Genomic DNA, 18,050 nt, shown 5'->3' with positions numbered 1-18,050 from the left:
ATGTGCCCCGTGACTATATCAGGGTCGACCCAGGTGATGCAGTAGGATTTTGAGTTTGTAGATTTCCAGGTAGAACGTGTTGTGCCTCCGTTTCTGTTGCGTGTTTGTTTTTGTGACGCAGTTTCATTTTTAAAACGGTTGTAGGTTCTGTTGAAAGATTCCATATTACTTGGACTGGAAATTTGTGGCTGGAAGTGTCAATTCACTCAGTTCCGACAGTTTTGAAGGGAGAGTGAAGAATTCAACGAAGTGAAGGATCGAGAGAAGTCAGCATCGTTTGGCAGTTTAATAAAGAATCCAACTTATTGAATCTTCGTTAGAAAGAACCTGCATCGAAATAACTCTTGCAAAAGGGCAATGAGTTCATGCAAAAAGGTGCTCTCTCTCTCTAAAGGAATTTAAGATCAGTCGATTTAAACTGTTTATTTTTGGCATCGTGAATTCTGTGGACAGAACCAGCAGTAAAGGTGTGTCTGTGAAGAGATCGTTCTCCAGAGAAGTCACTCCCAATTGAATGTGTAAAACTGTTGGACTTCCGAAGTTATCGCTTTAAGAACTGTATCTGACTGTATCGCTTTAAGAACAGTTTTCGCATTTAACGCTTTAAGAATCAGAGCTGAGTGGAGTTGGTTCACGGCTGCGTACTTGTTAGCCTCCGGTTAAAGTTTTCCTTTGCTTTTTTTTTCCTTATCGTTTATATGTGTTTAATAAATGTTTGGTTGTTTTCATATAACCTGTCTCAATTGATATTCACTGTTGCCGGTTATGTAACACTACATAAATATGAACTAAAATGTGATCAGATCTTCATGCAAGTCCTAAAACTGGATTAAGTAAACCTAATTAAATAAATAACAAAAATGTTATACTTGTTCATGTATTTATTGAGAAAAATTATCCAATATTACATGTATTTGTTGGAAAAAGTATGTGAACCTTTGCTTTCAGTAACTGGTGTGACCCCCTTGTACAGCAATAACTTCAACCAAATGTTTCTGGTAACTGTTGATCAATCCTGTACAGAGGCCTGGAGAAATTTTAGGCCATTCCTCCTTATAAAACTGCTTCAACTCTGGGATGTTGGCGGGTTTCCTTGCATGAACTGGTTCCTTCAGGTCTTTCCACAATATTTCTATAGGATGAAGGTCAGGACTTTGACTCAGGCATTCCAAAACACAAATTTTTTTATTTTTAAATCACTCTGCTGTTGCTTTACTCTTGTCTTTTGGATCATTGTCTTGTTGCATTACAGATAATGCGTAGGTGGAGGAGCAAGTCGTTTTGAGGACTGTAGTAAATTCTATTAAGCTTCAGGTGACGGACTGCTACCCTGACATTCTCCTGTAAAATGTCTTGATACGATTTTAAATTCATTTTTCTCTCAATGATTGCAAGCTGTCCAGGCCCTGAGGCAGCAAAGCAGTCCCAAAATATAATGCTCCTTCCACCATGCTTCACAGTAGGGATGAGGTTTTGGTATTGGTGTGTAGTTCCCTTTTTCCTCCAAACATAGCTACATGCATCTCTGCCAAAAAGTTAAACTTTTGCCTCATCTGTCCACAGAGCATTGTCCCAGAAGTGTTGTAGAACATCCAGATGGTCTTTTGCAAAATTGAAATGTGCAGCAATGTGTTTTTTGGAGAGCAGTAGTTTCCTCCATGCTGTCCTTCGATGAGCACCATTCTTGTTCAGTGTTTTTCTTGAAGTGGTCGCATGAACAGAGACTTTAGCAAGTTCTAGAGATTTCCGCAGGTCTTCTGCTGTTACCTTTGGGTTCTTTTTCACCTCCTTCATCATTGCACATTGTGCTCCTGATGTGATCTTTTCAGGATGCCCACTCCTAGGGAGAGTAGCAACAGTACTGAGTTTCCTCCATTTGTACACAATTTCTCTTACTGTGGACTGATGAACACTCAGGTCTTTGAAAATGCTTTTTAAGCCTTTTCCAGCCTCATGCATCTCTACAATTCTTCGTCTAGGGTCCTCTGAAATTTGTTTTGATTGAGGCATGACGTACATAAACAGATCTTTCTTGAGAAGAGCAGGCTGTCTGTAACCTGGTTATGATTCCAAATAGCTTTTGTAGAAGGCATTACCCCAGAGGTTCACATACTTTTTCCAACAAATACATGTAATACTAGATCATTTTTCTCAATAAATAAATGAACAAGAATAACTTTTTTGTGTTAGTTATTTCATTGATTTCTCTTTATCTAGTTTTAGTACTTAGATGAAGATCTGATCACATTTTGGGTCATACTTATGCAAAAATAGAGAAAATTCTACAGGGTTCGCAACTTTCTAGCTCCACTGTATATGCCTAGTACCTGGAATCTGTTTCATATCTACAAACGTTCTTACTCCTCCTATTTTCAGTGTTTCCTTGAAGCTATAGCTTCTCTACAAATTGTTTGAGTTACATTTCTGTGTTTTGTTCAGCATTAATCAAGGTTAAAAAAAAGCCTGACATGAATTTACAAATTCACTATAGATTGCTGATATATATTCTGCTGCACACCTAAACAGGAGAACGCATCTAAAAAATCACACAGGAGAATGTGTCCGTGTTGTGAAGTACTCCGGCTATAGTTAACCATGCTGCAGAAATGTCCTATCTGTTGTTCAAATTGGGACAGAGTTCTGGTAAATGAATGAAAAGACGAAACACAGGCATCGAATGGCTTAGTTTGCAAGTGTTCTGTGTGGTTTGTAAATGAATCACCTAGTTTCTACACTTGAACCTAATCTGTACTAAGTTGTTTGATCAGAGCGAGCATGACAGCAGGATTGCTGCTGGTTGCTGTCAGGCCCTTAAAGAAAAGCAGCTGGAATCCTAGTTCTGATCAGTGACTTATGCAAACTATGGGGACATTGCGTGAGGTTGATTGAACTGATTGTGACATTACATGACACAAGAAGGTGGTAGAAATAGAGCCAGTGATATGGGGTTCAATGGAGGAGAAGATGGCAGCGCGCGCAGCTTCTCCGGTGATGAATATCTGTAATCTGTCAAGTAGGGGACCGTGCACAATTCTGAGTTGATGGAGACAGACGTGAGAGTACGGAGGAACATCTGGAAAGTTTCTGAAATGCCTGCTTCGCTGCCGCTGTTACTGTGTGGTAACAGGAATCTCCGGAGCAGTAGGCCCCGAATCCTCGGCTTTGCTTGTTTCAGCGGCCGGGGCTAGGTCGAAGGCGCTCGGCAGAGGATGGCGCTCGGGAGGCTGTATCGGAGGGGCTGGTCAGAGGCTTGAATTTTTCGGATGGACGGACTCAGTGTCGGCTGTGGTCGACTACTTCCAAGGCATCGGCAAGTTGACCGTGCCTGGAGGTTTATGGCAGGGAGTTTCTCCCTTTTGCTATTGGGGACTCGGGGACTTTGAGACTGTTTTTTACCGTGCCCATGGTTTGTTCTTCATCAAATTATGGTATAGCTTTGCAATGCTGTAACTATATGTTATAATTATGTGGTTCTGTCAGTGTTAGTCTTTGATTTGTACTGTTTTCTGTGATATCACTCCAGAGAAACATTGTATCATTTCTTGATGCATGTATGCATTTCTAAATGACAATGAAAGAGGACTGAGTGTTCTCATAATCTAAAAATCCCTAACCTTGGGTGCTGCTGTTGCTGAATTTTCACATTCTCCTTGTGACTGTGTGGGTTTCCTCTTTGTGCTCTCGTTTCCTCCAACATCTCAAAGATGTGTGGATTGGTAAATTAATTGGCCATTGTTAATTACTCCTAGTATGTGAGTGGGGAAAGAGGTGGTGAAAAATACGAAAAAAGTTTAAAAATTGGATTAATGTCATTTTAGTATAAATAAGTGGTTGACGGTCAGTTTGGATGGTGGGCTAAAGGGTTTTTTCCATACTGTGCCCTTTTCTTTTTAAAATGTGTTTTTTATGATGTGAAGACTATACTGGACTCTAAGCGCAACGCCTAGCGCTCAGCTGGGAGGAGAAGCCAGTCCTCGGCCGCGAGAAGGAGAAGCTGGCGCTTCGCTGGGAGAAGGAGAAACCGGTGCTCAGGCCAGAGAAGGTGAAGCTGGCGGAAGGGCAGAGAAGATTTGGAGGAGCTGACCTGGGTGCATACCTTGCTGCTGCCTGCCACTCAACGACATTAGAGTTGGTGTGCGATAGCAGAGTGCAGTGTGACTGTGAATGAATGCCCAAATTTCTCTTGTGATCACAGGACTCTGTTGGACACTGATGATGTGAGATGCCGCAGGCCTGGTTCCCTTGTTTGGTGGACAGACAGGTAACGAGGCAGCAGTGTGGCCTAGGTTGTAGCACTGACGAGGCCTCAAGCAGGCTTGCCTGCTGCTGCAGTCCCGGTGAGATGACGCTGCATGCGGTGCAGTTTGGCATCTGTGCTCGGTTCAGAGCTGGCCTGTCCCATCTGTGCTGCCCTCCAGTGTTCGGCCGGTGGAAGGACAGGCTGGATTGCCAGGAGCTGTACCATCAATTTGCATCTTGCTTAGGGACTCGGACTGTGCATGTGTTTTCTTGCATAACGACATGTATGTTCTGTTTCTCTCTCATTATTTTGAATGTACGTTAAGTGTCTGGGCCCCAGAAGAACACTGATTTGAATTTTTTTGTATCTTTAAATGATTCTGTGGCTTCTAAGATCTCTCAGACAAGGGAACAAAGTCTGACAATCAGTCACTCTTACTTGCTAGAGAGGAAATTAAAGATATATGAAAAAAATAGAAAAAAAGAATAAAGAATAAAGAATACCAATCACTTACTTCCTTCTACTGAATATCCCTGGACTAAGCTAGATCTTCCTCGTCCATTCTGGTAGACTGCAGTGACAGAAATATTGTAGCGTTTTCTTGGCATAACGCCTCCTAAATAATGAAGATAAATTGCTATATTAAACAAAACTGCTTTATGACAACAGAACACAAAGAATATAAAATAAACACTCTGTACAAATCCACACATGTATAATCTATTATGACCTCTACTACAATGGGGGGTCTGATACCTATTGTCCTCTTTCGTAATTTTGTTCTATGTCAGTGATATTTCTGTGACAGCAATAGCACAGTCAGTAGAAGTCTACCATGGAGCCAAGACCAATCCCTGGAATCTAGTACAAATCTGCTCAGGAAAATCAGGAACTACTTTCCTGTATTGGGAGGTGACCTCCAGTACTCAAATTCACTGGTTACTTAAGGAGGATGGAGACATGACTCTGAGACACAGCAGGCAATGACAGCTGCAGTTCATTGTAAACTTACTTTCTTCTGTTAGAAAGTCCTGAGATGAAGAAGTCTGTGCTATAAACAAAGAAAGATTTGCTCTAGGAAGTCTCTTCCAACTAAGCAGCTCCTTGTCTCTGTTTGTAGCTTCTATCCAGTCGACTACATAGCCTAGTACTGGCTCACTGGTTTCATCTGGTGGCTCCCATTTGACAAGTACTCCGAAGTCTTTAGCCCGTTCCACCTTCAGGTTTCTGGGAGCCTTTAGTTCTGTTTGGTGAGAATAAAAGCACAATCATATTGTTCAATCATATTGTTCACATTATACCTGTGTCAAAGAGGACTTATAAACCAATCCTACATGCAGTATGCTGGAGGGACCCTACGAGCCAGGCAGCATCTATGGAAAAGGGTAAACAGTTGAAGTTTCAGGCCAAGACCCTTCGTCAGGACCCTCAGGCTGAAATGCCGACTGTTTACTCTTTCTACAGATGCTGAGTTTCTCCGGCATTTTGTGTGTTTTGCTTGGATTTCCAGCATCTGCAGATTTTCTCATGCTTGAGTCTCCCAATACTGACACTTTCTTTCCCGAGAGGGTGGGTGGCATATTGAATTGCCGAGAGACCCTTACTGGAAGCCAGTACTCAAAAGCTCAGGCTGCTGCAGAAAAATGTTGCCTTTTGTCCTGTTACAACTGCATACCCTACCCAATACAAAGTAAAATCCTATTTTATACCAGTAAGGCAAGTTAGCAACCGTTGGTCTCAGCTCACAGTCATGGTGTGGTTTTGACCTCTTTCCTCTGCCCTTTGACCTGATTCCTAAGCACCAATCGGTGTGATATCTTTGCTCATTGAAGACTTGAGACAAAAAGATAGTTTATCAATGAAACAGAAGTACAGCCAATGCTAGATTTGAAATTTCCAATAACTGCTAGGTAACTGTGCCACATACACTGATTATTAATCATTTTCTGGACCATTAAGCAAAATTGCTCCCTAGTTTTACTTTCTGTTCCTGGGCTTGCTCTAATGGAGTAGGTGCAGGAGTTAATGTCTGCCATTGCCTTTTCTAATTGTCTGCTATCAAAGAGTCTCACCCTTTTTCTATACAGAGTCAAATCTACACCTTCCTGTTCAATGTCGACTGTTCTAAGAAATGAGTGGGAGTAAAATCTATATCAGCCTCTAACCTGTGACAGGAAATGACAGTTCTTGAAATAGTTGTATGTGTAAATACAAATAAATGGAGAATTTGGCTTCAGAGCAAGGCTCCTGAAAATAATAGAAATTACTTGCTTCTCCTATGTGGAGAACTGAGGGTGTTGTGTTTCCTTTGGAGTTAAATGCGGTGATGAAGACCGTGTCTGATTCCCAGGGTGTTCTCCAGCTGTACTGGGTTTCTGTTACATTCTGCTGGATGAATTTTCTCTGTCCATTTTGTAGATAATAAAGATGATAACCCAGAATAATTCCCCTTGTTTCCTGAGGATGGCGGAGAGGCTAGGGAAAGGAAAATATTATGTTAATAAATGGCAGAAATTTCTTGGCAAAAAAGAATCAATAAGTTCCTTAATGAAGGATTACATTTGTAGAACACCAAGTGATTGTTAGAATTTTGCCTTCCACCACGAATTTATCTATTACTGTTGGCAGTTTAATGGATTAGGTCAGTACAGGGGCAAATGCTTCGCTTGTAAATGATCAGGTTTTTCCTGGGAGAGGAAGAGACAGAAGATCCAATTACTGCCATTGCTAAAAATCACTGAGTACTGATGATGAAAAATAAAAATTCTGGAAACACTCAACAGAGTGCTTCACCCTTTCTTGTGTAGCTGGATTCTGGATCAGATTGCTGGCAGGTGGTAGGAGTGTGCTCCCTCACCTCTGTCCCTCCGACCCTCAACTCAGGGACTTTCAGGGCCGTGTCCTAAGCCCCCTTCTTTACTCACCATACGCCCATGACCGTTTCGCCACCCACAGCTCCAATCTGCTAATTACATTGGCCGATAATATTACATTGATTGGCCTTATCTTAAATAATAACGAGGCAGCCTACAGAGAAGAAATCATCACCCTGCCACAGTGGTATCAAGAAAACAATCTCTCCCTCAATGTCACAAAAACAAAGGAGCTGGTTGTGGATTACAGGAAGAATGGAGACAGGCTAACTCCTATTGACATCAATGGATCTGGGGTTGAGAGGGTGAACAGCTTCAAGTTCCTCAGCATACACATCACCGAGGACCTCACGTGGTCTGTACATACCGGCTGTGTGGTGGAAAAAGCACAACAGCACCTCTTTCATCTCAGATGGTTGAAGAAGTTCGGCATGAGTCCCCAAATTCCACAGGGGCACAACTGAGAGCATCCTGCATCACTGCCTGGTATGGGAACTGTACTTCCCTCAATTGCAGGACTCTGCATAAAGTGGTGTGGATAGCCCAGCACATCTGTAGATGTGAACTTCCCACTATTCTGGGCATTTACAGTGACAGGTGTGTAAAAAGGGACCGAAGGATCATTGGGGACCCGAGTCACCCCAACCAAAAACTGTTCCAGCTGCTACCATCTGGGAAACGGTACCGTAGTAAAGCCAGGACCAACAGGCTCCAGGACAGGTTCTTCCACCAGACCATCAGACTGATTAATTCACACTGACACAGTTGAATTTCTAAGGTGTATTGACCATCCTGTTGTATATTTTACTGTATGTACTATTTATTACAGATTACTATAATTAGCACATTGCACATTCAGATGGAGACGTAAAGGTTTTTACTCCTCAGGTATGTGAAGGATATAAGAAATAAAGTCAATTCAATTCAATTCAGATCAGGAGGCATCCATGGAGAGAGAAACAGCCAAGATCCCCCACCTGAGCCCATCCCGAATGCTTGCATTTAACCCATCTTCCTCCCTTCTCACTACTACCATCGGGCGGTGGGGTGGCAGGAGTCCTGGGTCACACACGACCAGGGTCGGGAGCAGTTGTTACTCTGCAACCATCGGGCTCCTGGACAGGCTTCACTCACCTCCTCGCTGAACTGCCTCCTCAGCTGTGGACTCACTTTTGGGGACTCTGCTGTGCTTGTTCTGTGTATTATTTTTTACTCTTTTATTATCTGCCTGATTTGTACTTTTTTTCTGCACACTGGATGTTTGTCGGCCTTTGCTGTGTGTGTGTTTTTTGGTGGATCCTATTGTGTTTCTTTGTTTTGTGGCCGTCTGCAAGAAGACGAATCTCAAGGTTGTGCGTAGGGCAGTGTACATTCTTTGATAATAAGTGTACTTTGAACTCTGTCAGCATTTCAGGTTTAAGAAACTGCATCAAAATTTCAGATTTCCGGCATTGACAGGTTTTCCTTCCAGTGTTGAGGCTTGATTGATGCACATATTAAATGAACTGTGTAAGGAAAGACTTAAAGACTGCATCTCTAATAAAATCATGGGGTGGATGTTTCTGTGAACTTTTCCACTGGACTGGAGGGAAGTTGGAGTCGAGACCCAAACAGAATGCATACTTGAGTCTCAGATCACACCATCCATATAGTGTTTGACATTTGGGCAGCTCACTAGTGGGGCAGTGTTGAAAAACATAAGGACTCACCATGGAGAACAATCAGTCAGTAACCTATATCTACCTCTGCAAGAGTTCAGTTTTAGGAGGTTTACATCAGTGCTTCTAAAAACAAATATTTACAAACCTTTCCCCCCTTATGAGCAACTTACACAAGTCTGCCACCCAGTCCTTCCTAACTGGCACATTAGCCTGACTTGTAAACATATACAGTCGCTATCCATTCATCATTGCTGGGTCTAAAGCCTGGAACTCTCTCCTCAACAGCACTGAAGAATTACAGTGGTTCAAGGCAATGGCTCATTGCTATCATTTTTAAGAATGGACAGCGAAGGCTAGCCTTGCCAGTAACTCCACTACCCTGAAGAATGAATAAACATGGATAAATGGCCAGAGCTCCCTTTCAACCCGCTGACATTTCAAAATTACAGCAGGGTCATGCAGACATCAGAGGAACCTGATTTGCACAGATTGTGAGGTTCCTGCATATTTCTGGCAAGAACTCATTCAGCTCTTTTCTCAAAGCCGCAAATGAAAAAGCGCAGACCCAGGGGGGGTTGGATGGGCACAGCAGCAAGCTCTCTGCTTCAACTTTGATAGCACTAAAACTGGCCTCATGGAAGAGCTGTCTCAGCCTCATTACCATCCTCCATAGAGCCTCACAAAACTGTTGGCTCACTGTCTTCACAGTGCAACTGAGAAAGGGAAGGCAGAAGTCAAAAATGAAATTAGATTTGTAAATTCTGTAATCTCACAGTTTGTCACAAGAGGGAGCTCTCTTAAAATCAGTTAACTTGGAGCAATTACATGGTCCCACAGGAGATCATTTTGCATTTCGTTGCCAACACTGAAATGTTTCTGCAATATTTATCCAATCCAGCTAAAGGAAATTTGATGTGCAAAATTAATACCAAACCAAAGAGCAATATGCTCATTTTCAACCAGACCTGCACTCACCATTCCTAAATGGTGGATAATTTAAAGCAGTGGTCCCCAATCTCCGGGCCGCGAAGCATGCAGGGGTGCAGCGGTAGCCGGGAGGCACCCAGTACATCTTTAAGAAAAAAGCCGAAATAAACAAGCTAATTAATTAGCTGCCACCCGGAAGCCAGTCTTCATTAGAGAAACTGAGGTGGAGAGGGTCAATAACTTTAAATTCTTCGGCATTAAGGATTGACGTTTCTCTCTCTGAAAAGTGTCAGAGGATCTGTCCTGGGACCAGCATGTAACTGTCATTACAAAGAAAGCATGGCAGTGCCTATACGTTATTAGAAGTTTGTGTAGATTCAGCATGTCACCTCGATCCTGACAGCTCTGTCTTTTCAGCCTGTCTGGGCTGGTGTTTAAATTGACCAAACAATGGAACAGCTAAAGGCTTCAGCGCCCTGGAAAGAGGCGTGAACATTATGTAGAGCAAGTGAAATCGGCACTCACCTCTGATCTGGGCCAACATTTACGTGCCGGGTGGCACCTAATTAATTAGCTTGTTTATTTCGGCTTTTTTCTTAAAGACGTGCTGGGTGCACTCCAGCTACCGCTGTACCCCTGCATGCTTCGTGACCCGGAGGTTGGGGACCACTGATTTAAAGGACAGCATGGAGACAGATTCTGTGTATAGAGAAGTACCTGGCAAAAGGCAACAGGCAGGGACTATAGGTAGGAGTATCAGTGGGAACACGTTCTGTCACACTCATTTTGGAAGAGTACCATGGAAAATTGATTTATCCTTGTCAGTTTATTTCAATTTGCATCAATGTATTAAGCAGATCTATCTCTGTGTATGAAGAATACAGGGTATTTAGGAATTGGATATCAGAAAAAAAGCTGCTCTTCAGAAATAAACCTGCTCTGCAAATGCTGCCTTCAAAACTCTGCGGAAAGTCCGGCTGTCTGTAAGAAGAGCAGCATCAAGAACAGGCTTGCTTTCTCTGAGCGGTGTGCTCTGGAAAAGGCAACCCCACCAGGAACTGTGAAGGAATCTCACTAAAGTTGTGGGGTGTTTTTCAATCAGGAGCATAGTTTGAAATGACAGTGGAAGGTAGGTAGCCATGTTAGTCACTACACTCATCCATGCAGACAAGTATTGGGAGCAAATGAAAAATACATTTTCTGGATATTGTGGCATATTTACAAGATATTTACTTGCAAGCACTGAAAGACAGATCCAGGAAAGAATTCTGCACTTTGGAACTGAATTTATACTAAATTTCCATCTTGTTTGGATTACTTTTAAATGCCAAAAATGTAATTAGAGGTAAAATAACCCACATCCCATTTTAATGCATCACCACTTATACTGGGTGCTAACAAGCATTTTGACAGAAATAACTTCAGGAATTTTTCATTACAGCCCTTTGTCCGAACATAATGTATGAAAGCATTGCTGCTGATGGCTATTTGTGCCTTTGACTATAACAACATTCTAGGTATGAAGTGTTCAACAAACCTTCCAGCAGATGATTATTTTTCTATGTTTGTTCAGATAGGCTGGCTCATGTAAACTCCATGCATCTAAAACTCCCACTGGTTCTGCAACAATTAATCAGGGAAGAAAAATAACGTTTTCTGCTGGAATAATGGCTTTTAACAGAAACACAATTCAATTTTAACTCTTTTAAGTATTACATTTCCACACTTTCAACTGTGACAGTATAACTCATTTCATACAGTATGTCTACAGGTCAGGGCAGTGAACCTTGTCGCGTGGACTTTCATTATATTTGCCCGAACATATAGATACAGATACTTATAAACATCTTCTTCAATATAGGCAAGGATGAAATGCACCCAGCATGAATGGATTTATAGATCTTGTCACTAATGCGTTATTGATGACTGCAAATTTCAGGTGAGAACAAGCCAGGAGTTCAAGCAAAGTTACTTTCTGTTCTCTTATTATGTTGAGGATTGTTTAAGGATTGCTGGAGTCTGATTGGGCTTGTTAAGGGCATTCTACCATACAAGTCACATGACAAGTAGCGGCTATGTCTGACATGGTAGAGGTACAGACACTAAAGGGGCTGAGAATGACAGGAGTGTTAGAAGCTTCAAATGGTTCAATTTAATATCAGAGAATGTATGTCGTATACCACCTGAAATTCTTCGCAGACATCCATGGAACAAGAAACCCCAAAGAATGAAAGTAAGCTTTATGAGAAATCAAATGAATGTTGCGCTTTAACATGACATTAAAACAATATACAGTGCTCAGTTCTAAGAGAAACAAATAATTAAATGAGTGAGTTTCTTTTGGAAAGGGAAAAAGGGGAAAAAAAATCAGCAATTAGTACAAGACAAATAAATGTAACCAAGTTTGGTAATGCTAAAATGCTGCAAGAATGCCCCTCACAAAATTGCTCTCCTCAACGCAGGTGCCTCTCACAGCTGTGGACTGAGCCCGTTGCTGTACACTCTGCTCATACGTGACTGCACAATCAAACACTTGAGCGATCACATTGTCAAGTTCACCAATGACACTAGAGTGCTGGAGTTCATCACCAGCAACAACGAGACAACCTACAGAGATGAGGTGGAAGAGCTTGAGGCCTGGCACCAGGCAAATGACCTTTTTATTCAATGTCAGCAAGACAAAGGAGACAGTTATCATCTTCAGGAGAACTCACACCCCACTCTCAGCCCATTTTACATTGGTAATACAACAGTGGAAACTGGGAGCAGTTTCAATCACCCAGGAGTACACATCTCGTGCAATCTCTCATGGCCCAGAACACATGCTACACAGCCAAGAAATCTCACCAACATCTCCAATTTTTGGGGAGGCTGAAGAGAGCTGGACTATGCACATTTATGCATGAATCATTCTACAGCTGTGCCGTAGAGAGCATCCTACAAACTGCATCACTGCATGGTATGGAAACCGCACTGTGATAAACAGGAAAGCTCTACAACAGGTACTGCCCAAAACTGCCCAGTGCGTCACCTGCAGCAGCCTATATGCCATCAAGGACACATATACAGGAAGGTGCTGGAAAATGGCCTGTAACATCATGAAGGATCCCACCTACCCTGCTCATGGACTGTTTGTCCCACTCCCATCAGGAAGGAGGCTATGTAGCATCTACAGCAGGACCACCAGACTCAAAAGTAGTTATTTTTCCCAAGCAGTAAGGCTGACCAATACCTCCACCCACTCCACTATACCCCCTCCTCTACTATGTTATCATTTCTTGTCAGTTACCTTATGTACAGACACTACTGTGTCTACCGTCACTTTATGGACATACAATCAATCTATGTGTATAAGCTATCTCATGTATTTATACATACTGTGTTTTTAGATTATTTTTATGGTGTTCTTTATTTTGCTGTGTTCTTTGTGTTGTATTCGATCTGGAGTAACAATTATTTTATTCTCCTTTACACTTGTATACTGGAAATGACATCAAACAATCTTGCATCTTCAAAACCCAGGAGTGTGTGATGGGGAAATGAGTCATTACAAACCATATTTAAGTACCAGTAACAGTAGTTACTACAAGGCAAGCATTTGACAGGGAGGCCTGGACGTATAATAGCTCTTCCAGCAGGTGGAACAATAGGGGTGTGAGCTCATAACAGTTCGACTCACAGAACATGGAACAGCCCTTCAGTCCAACCTAATTTAATTGGTAATTAAAAGCCCAACTAAACTCATCCCTTCTCCCTACACAATGTCCGTTTCCTTCCATTTCCTGCATATTTATATGCCTGTCCAAATGCCTCTTGAACACCTCTACTGTATTTGACTCTACCACCACCCCAAGCAGCACAATCCAGGTACCCACCACTGTGTGTAAAAAACATCCCCCACACATCTCCTCTGAACTTTCCCCTTTTTACCTTAAATGCATTAGACACTGATCCTGGGAGAAAGATACTGGCTGTCTACTCCATCTATGCCTCTCATAATCTTATAAACCTCTATCAGGACTTCCTTCAGCCTCTACAACTACCACTACCACTCTGGGTTGGGCATATGGCCAAGTGGTTAAGGCTTTTGTCTAGTGATCTCAAGGTCGCTGGTTCGAGCCTCAGCTATGGCAATGCGTTTATGTCCTTTAGCAAGGAACTTAATCGCACATTGCCTTTGTGTCTGTGCGAGGAGTGGTGCCCCACACAGACTTCCAATCTGCGCCTTGTAAGGCATGAAAATGCCTGACACAGGCCTCTCATGGTCTGAGTCGACGTTCCCTCCCTACCACTCCAGAGAAAACAACTCAAGTTTGTCTCATCTTTGCTTATAGCAGTTGCCCTCTGCTCCAGATAGTATCATGATAAACCTCTTCTGCACCTTCTCCAAAGCCTCAGTGCCTTTCCTGTAATGGTGCAACCAGAAATGAATGCAATATTCCACGCGTGGTCTAACTTGAACTTCATAAAAGATCCAATACTACCTCTATCTTTATCTCAAAATGCCCCAGCAAATTAGCATGCTCTACACTGATCTCCCTATCCTCCACATTCTTCTCCTTCAAAGCCAATGATGCTGCATTTAATGGAAAAATTATGTTTTGCACAGGGACTGAAAGTTGAGGGGTTATACTGATGAACTGTTAATGAACCGCTTTCTCCAGTTTACACTTCACACCTGCAATGACACTCAATAGGATCACACTCCTTTCTTAAATTAGAAGGTTCACAAATACATTGCCATATAATTTGAATCTGAAAGTACTTAAGTAAACAGCAAAAATATTGGCATGATGGAATTGAATAAAGTTCCATGCGATGCAAGAGATTTATTTGTTTTTTTTTTGTTGTTCTTATTAACCTGAACTTAGTAGTTCATGAACAGTAATAGCTCCGCAGAGCAGCATCCAAATGACCACTGGAAGGCTAGCTGATCACAGCAAGTGTTACATTTGACCCCCAAGTATATCCAAAATCCAGATGTGTACTTCCAGTGACTAACACTGAATACTGCGCACAACAGCATCACCAGTAGATGTTTCCCTCCCTTCCTAGTCCAGCAATGCCACTACTACCACCTTTTGATCCCAGACAACGTATTGGATTCTTGGGCCACACTCAGTAATAGGGCCTAGTACCATACAATGAATGCTTGTAATTTCACATGTAAGGAATGCTTGCTTTACTGCCACACCCCTCACTTGTAACAAGGTAATCATCTGCTTGAGACCTAGTCATTGCTTAGTCAACATCAATATATTCTAACCTCCTAGTGCCCAAGGGAATGCCGGTTTCAACATGAATTTTTGAAATACTCTTGTGTTCAAGTAATTAGATCTCACATAATATCAGAAAGATCTCTTGTGTTAAAATAGCAAGAAGTGGGAGTAATGGGTGGGGAGACAAGGAAGGAAAGCTGAAGTGTTAGGAAAGGTGGTGCATAAAAATTGATGGAGATTAATGATCAGGGTAGGATATAGCCAACTAAACAGAAAACTTAAAGTTTTTATGGTCTGAAGAGAAAGGGAACCCAATCTAAGATCACCAAATATAATCTCTTCTGTATTAAGACATTTCTTTTGAAGCAATTGTATACAACATTAAATTTACAGTCCACATCTAATCTCCCCCATCAACACACACACACTTGCTCAATGACCATTGTTGTACATATTTAACATACATGATGATGGGTTTAATGGGTATATATTTGTTTTTATTATCTCACTGAATTGCTTCAACTCACCTGCCTCAGGGGTTTTGGTGATGAATGACCTACTCCACTCACTGCTGTACTTATAGCCTTGAACACGGATGCAGCGGATCTGAAATTCATATTCTCTGAAGGGTTCACAATGGCTGAGATAGCTCGAATTGCCGGTGATATTACTCTTAGCAATCTATAATAGATGACAGGAAAACAATCCATAAAATCATCTCATTTTAAATCCACGGCATTAAAATATATTGTCATATGACAGTGCTTGCCACACAATAAAATCTCACAGCGCAGTACCTTTGTTATCACAACGCATATGCACATTATTCAGTTATCTGTTCAAAGGAGCATAATATATAATTGTCATTATTCTGTTTATAAAAGAGATACACTGAAGAAAACCCAGTTGAATTTTGCACTAATATTAAAGTGTTGCACCGCAGGTTAAGGGGAAGATTCAGATTAACTTTATTTTTTTTCAGGATGTGGGCACGGCTGGCAAGACTAACATTCATATCTGTCATATTTTCCCCTTAACAGGCGTCTTAATAGATCACGTCAGAGGATGTTTAAGAGTCAATTACATTGTTTTGTGCCTGGAACCAAATGTAGTCCAAACTAGTTAAGGATGGCTGAACTCCTCTCATGAAAGTCAGATAAGCTTTGATAACAGTCTGATAGGCCTTCCCTACGGCAGACAGTACAATGTATCTTTGGAGGAATCTAGAGAATCCACTCAAGCTTCACAGCCTTTAGAAAATGGTTTCCATCCCATATTTTGCTATGTGAAGACACATTGACTGTGAGACTAACTGACCACAGTGAGCCTGCCACAGAACCAAATCCACTTTGGACTGAAGGCTATACCATTGCTGCTAATTTCTTCACCTTTCTCAACACACTGCTGCACTTCACTTCCAAAATTCTTCCTACTGAAATGGAAGTAATTTGAAAGACAAGTGGAAAACTGTTCATTTTTGTTGTCTCCACACCAGAACGGAGGCCCTACCAGGAAGTGTTGATTCCTACCTGGCTACACACTTTAGAGACTTTGACCACTCATAGTAGGCACTTCAAAACACTGGAGATGTACCACCAAATGTAAAATTAATATCCCGTGGTAGATCTAATTACAGTCAATCAGTTGCAATGGACAAACCATATCATTTGCACGCACAATACCAAACTCCTGAAAAAGGCACACCGTTCCTAAGAAATTAAAAAGAAGACTGCAAAAGTGGTTCAAAACTATTCTCAAAGTCTCTGAGAAAAAATATAATATCATAGAACATAAAGCATAGAAATCTACAGCATATTACAGGCCCTTCGGCCCACAGTGTTGTGCTGACCATGTAACCTACTCTAGAAACAGCCTGGAGTTACCCTACCGAATAGCCCTCTATTTTTCTAAGCTCCATGTAGCTAGCTGAGTCTCTTAAAAGACCCTATTGTATCTGTCTCCACCACTGTCACCGGCACTGCATTCCACGCACCCATGGCTCCCTGTGTGAAAAACTGAGCCCTTACATCCCCTCTGTACCTAGTTCCAAGCACCTTAAAACTCGTCTTAGCCATTTCAACCCTGGGAAAAAGCCGCTCAATGCCTCAAAGTCCCTCAACGATCAATGCCTCTCATCATCTAAAACACCTCTATCAGGTCATTTCTCATCCTCTGTTGCTCCAAGGAGAAAAGGTCAAGTTAACTCAACCTATTCTCATAAGGTACACTCTCCAATCCAGGCAACATCCTTGTAAAATTTCCTCTGCACTCTCTCTACAGTATCCACATCCTTCCTGTAGTGAGGTGACCGAGCAGAGCTAAACACAGTACTCCAAGTGGGGCGTGAAAAAGGTCTTATATAACTGTAACATTACCTCACGGCTCTTGAACTCAATCCCACAGTTGACAAAGGCCAACACCCATATGCCCTCTTAACAACACTATCAATCTGCGCAGCAGCTTTGAGTGTCCTATGGACACGGACCCCAAGATCTCCCTGATCCTCCACACTGCCAAGAGTCTGACCATTAATATTGTATTCTGCCTTCAAATATGACCTACCAAAATGAACCACTTCACATTTATCTTGGTTGAACTCCATCTGCCACTTCTCAGCCCAGTTCTGCATCGTATCAATGTCCCATTGTAACCTCCGACAGCCCTCCACACTATCAACAACACTCCCAACTTCTGTGGCATCAGCAAAATTACTAACCCCACCTTCTACTTCTTCATCCAGGTCATTTATAAAAATCACAAAGAGCAGAGGTCCCAGAACAGATCCCTGCAGAACAACAATGGTAACCGACCTCCATACAGAATACGAACCAGCTGCCACCACCTTTTGTGAGCAAGCCAATTCTGGATCCACTAAACAAGGTCTCCTTGGATCCCATGCTTCATTACTTTCTGAATGAGCCTTGCATGGGGAACCTTATCAAATGCCTTTCTGAAATCCATATATAGTACATCCACTGCTCTACCTTCATCAATGTGTTTTGTTAATTCCTCAAAGAACTCAATCAGGCTTGTAAGGCACGACCTGTCCTTGACAAAGCCATGCCGACTATCCCTAATCAGATTATGTCTCTCCAAATGCTCATAAATCCTCAGGATCTTCCCCAACAAC

At 42.0% G+C, this 18,050-nt stretch overlaps 1 protein-coding gene across 2 annotated transcripts in view; it reads right to left on the bottom strand.

The window, feature by feature from the left end:
- Positions 1–18,050, bottom strand: part of LOC134355172 (interleukin-23 receptor-like) — an 84,440-nt gene that overhangs the window by 39,382 nt on the left and 27,008 nt on the right. For both annotated transcript variants that reach the window (XM_063064952.1, XM_063064951.1), the window contains 5 exons: positions 15,448–15,601; positions 11,239–11,321; positions 6,508–6,715; positions 5,253–5,483; positions 4,755–4,856 (listed from right to left, as the gene is read on the bottom strand). In XM_063064952.1, coding sequence (XP_062921022.1) covers positions 4,755–4,856; positions 5,253–5,483; positions 6,508–6,715; positions 11,239–11,321; positions 15,448–15,601 — 778 coding nt within the window. The remainder of the gene's footprint in view (positions 1–4,754; positions 4,857–5,252; positions 5,484–6,507; positions 6,716–11,238; positions 11,322–15,447; positions 15,602–18,050) is intronic.

The sequence above is a fragment of the Mobula hypostoma genome, chromosome 12 (genome assembly GCF_963921235.1).
Source record: "Mobula hypostoma chromosome 12, sMobHyp1.1, whole genome shotgun sequence".
Classification (NCBI taxonomy): domain Eukaryota; kingdom Metazoa; phylum Chordata; class Chondrichthyes; order Myliobatiformes; family Myliobatidae; genus Mobula; species Mobula hypostoma.
Note: the sequence above shows the minus strand (reverse complement) of the source record. Positions and strands in the feature narration are given on the sequence as shown.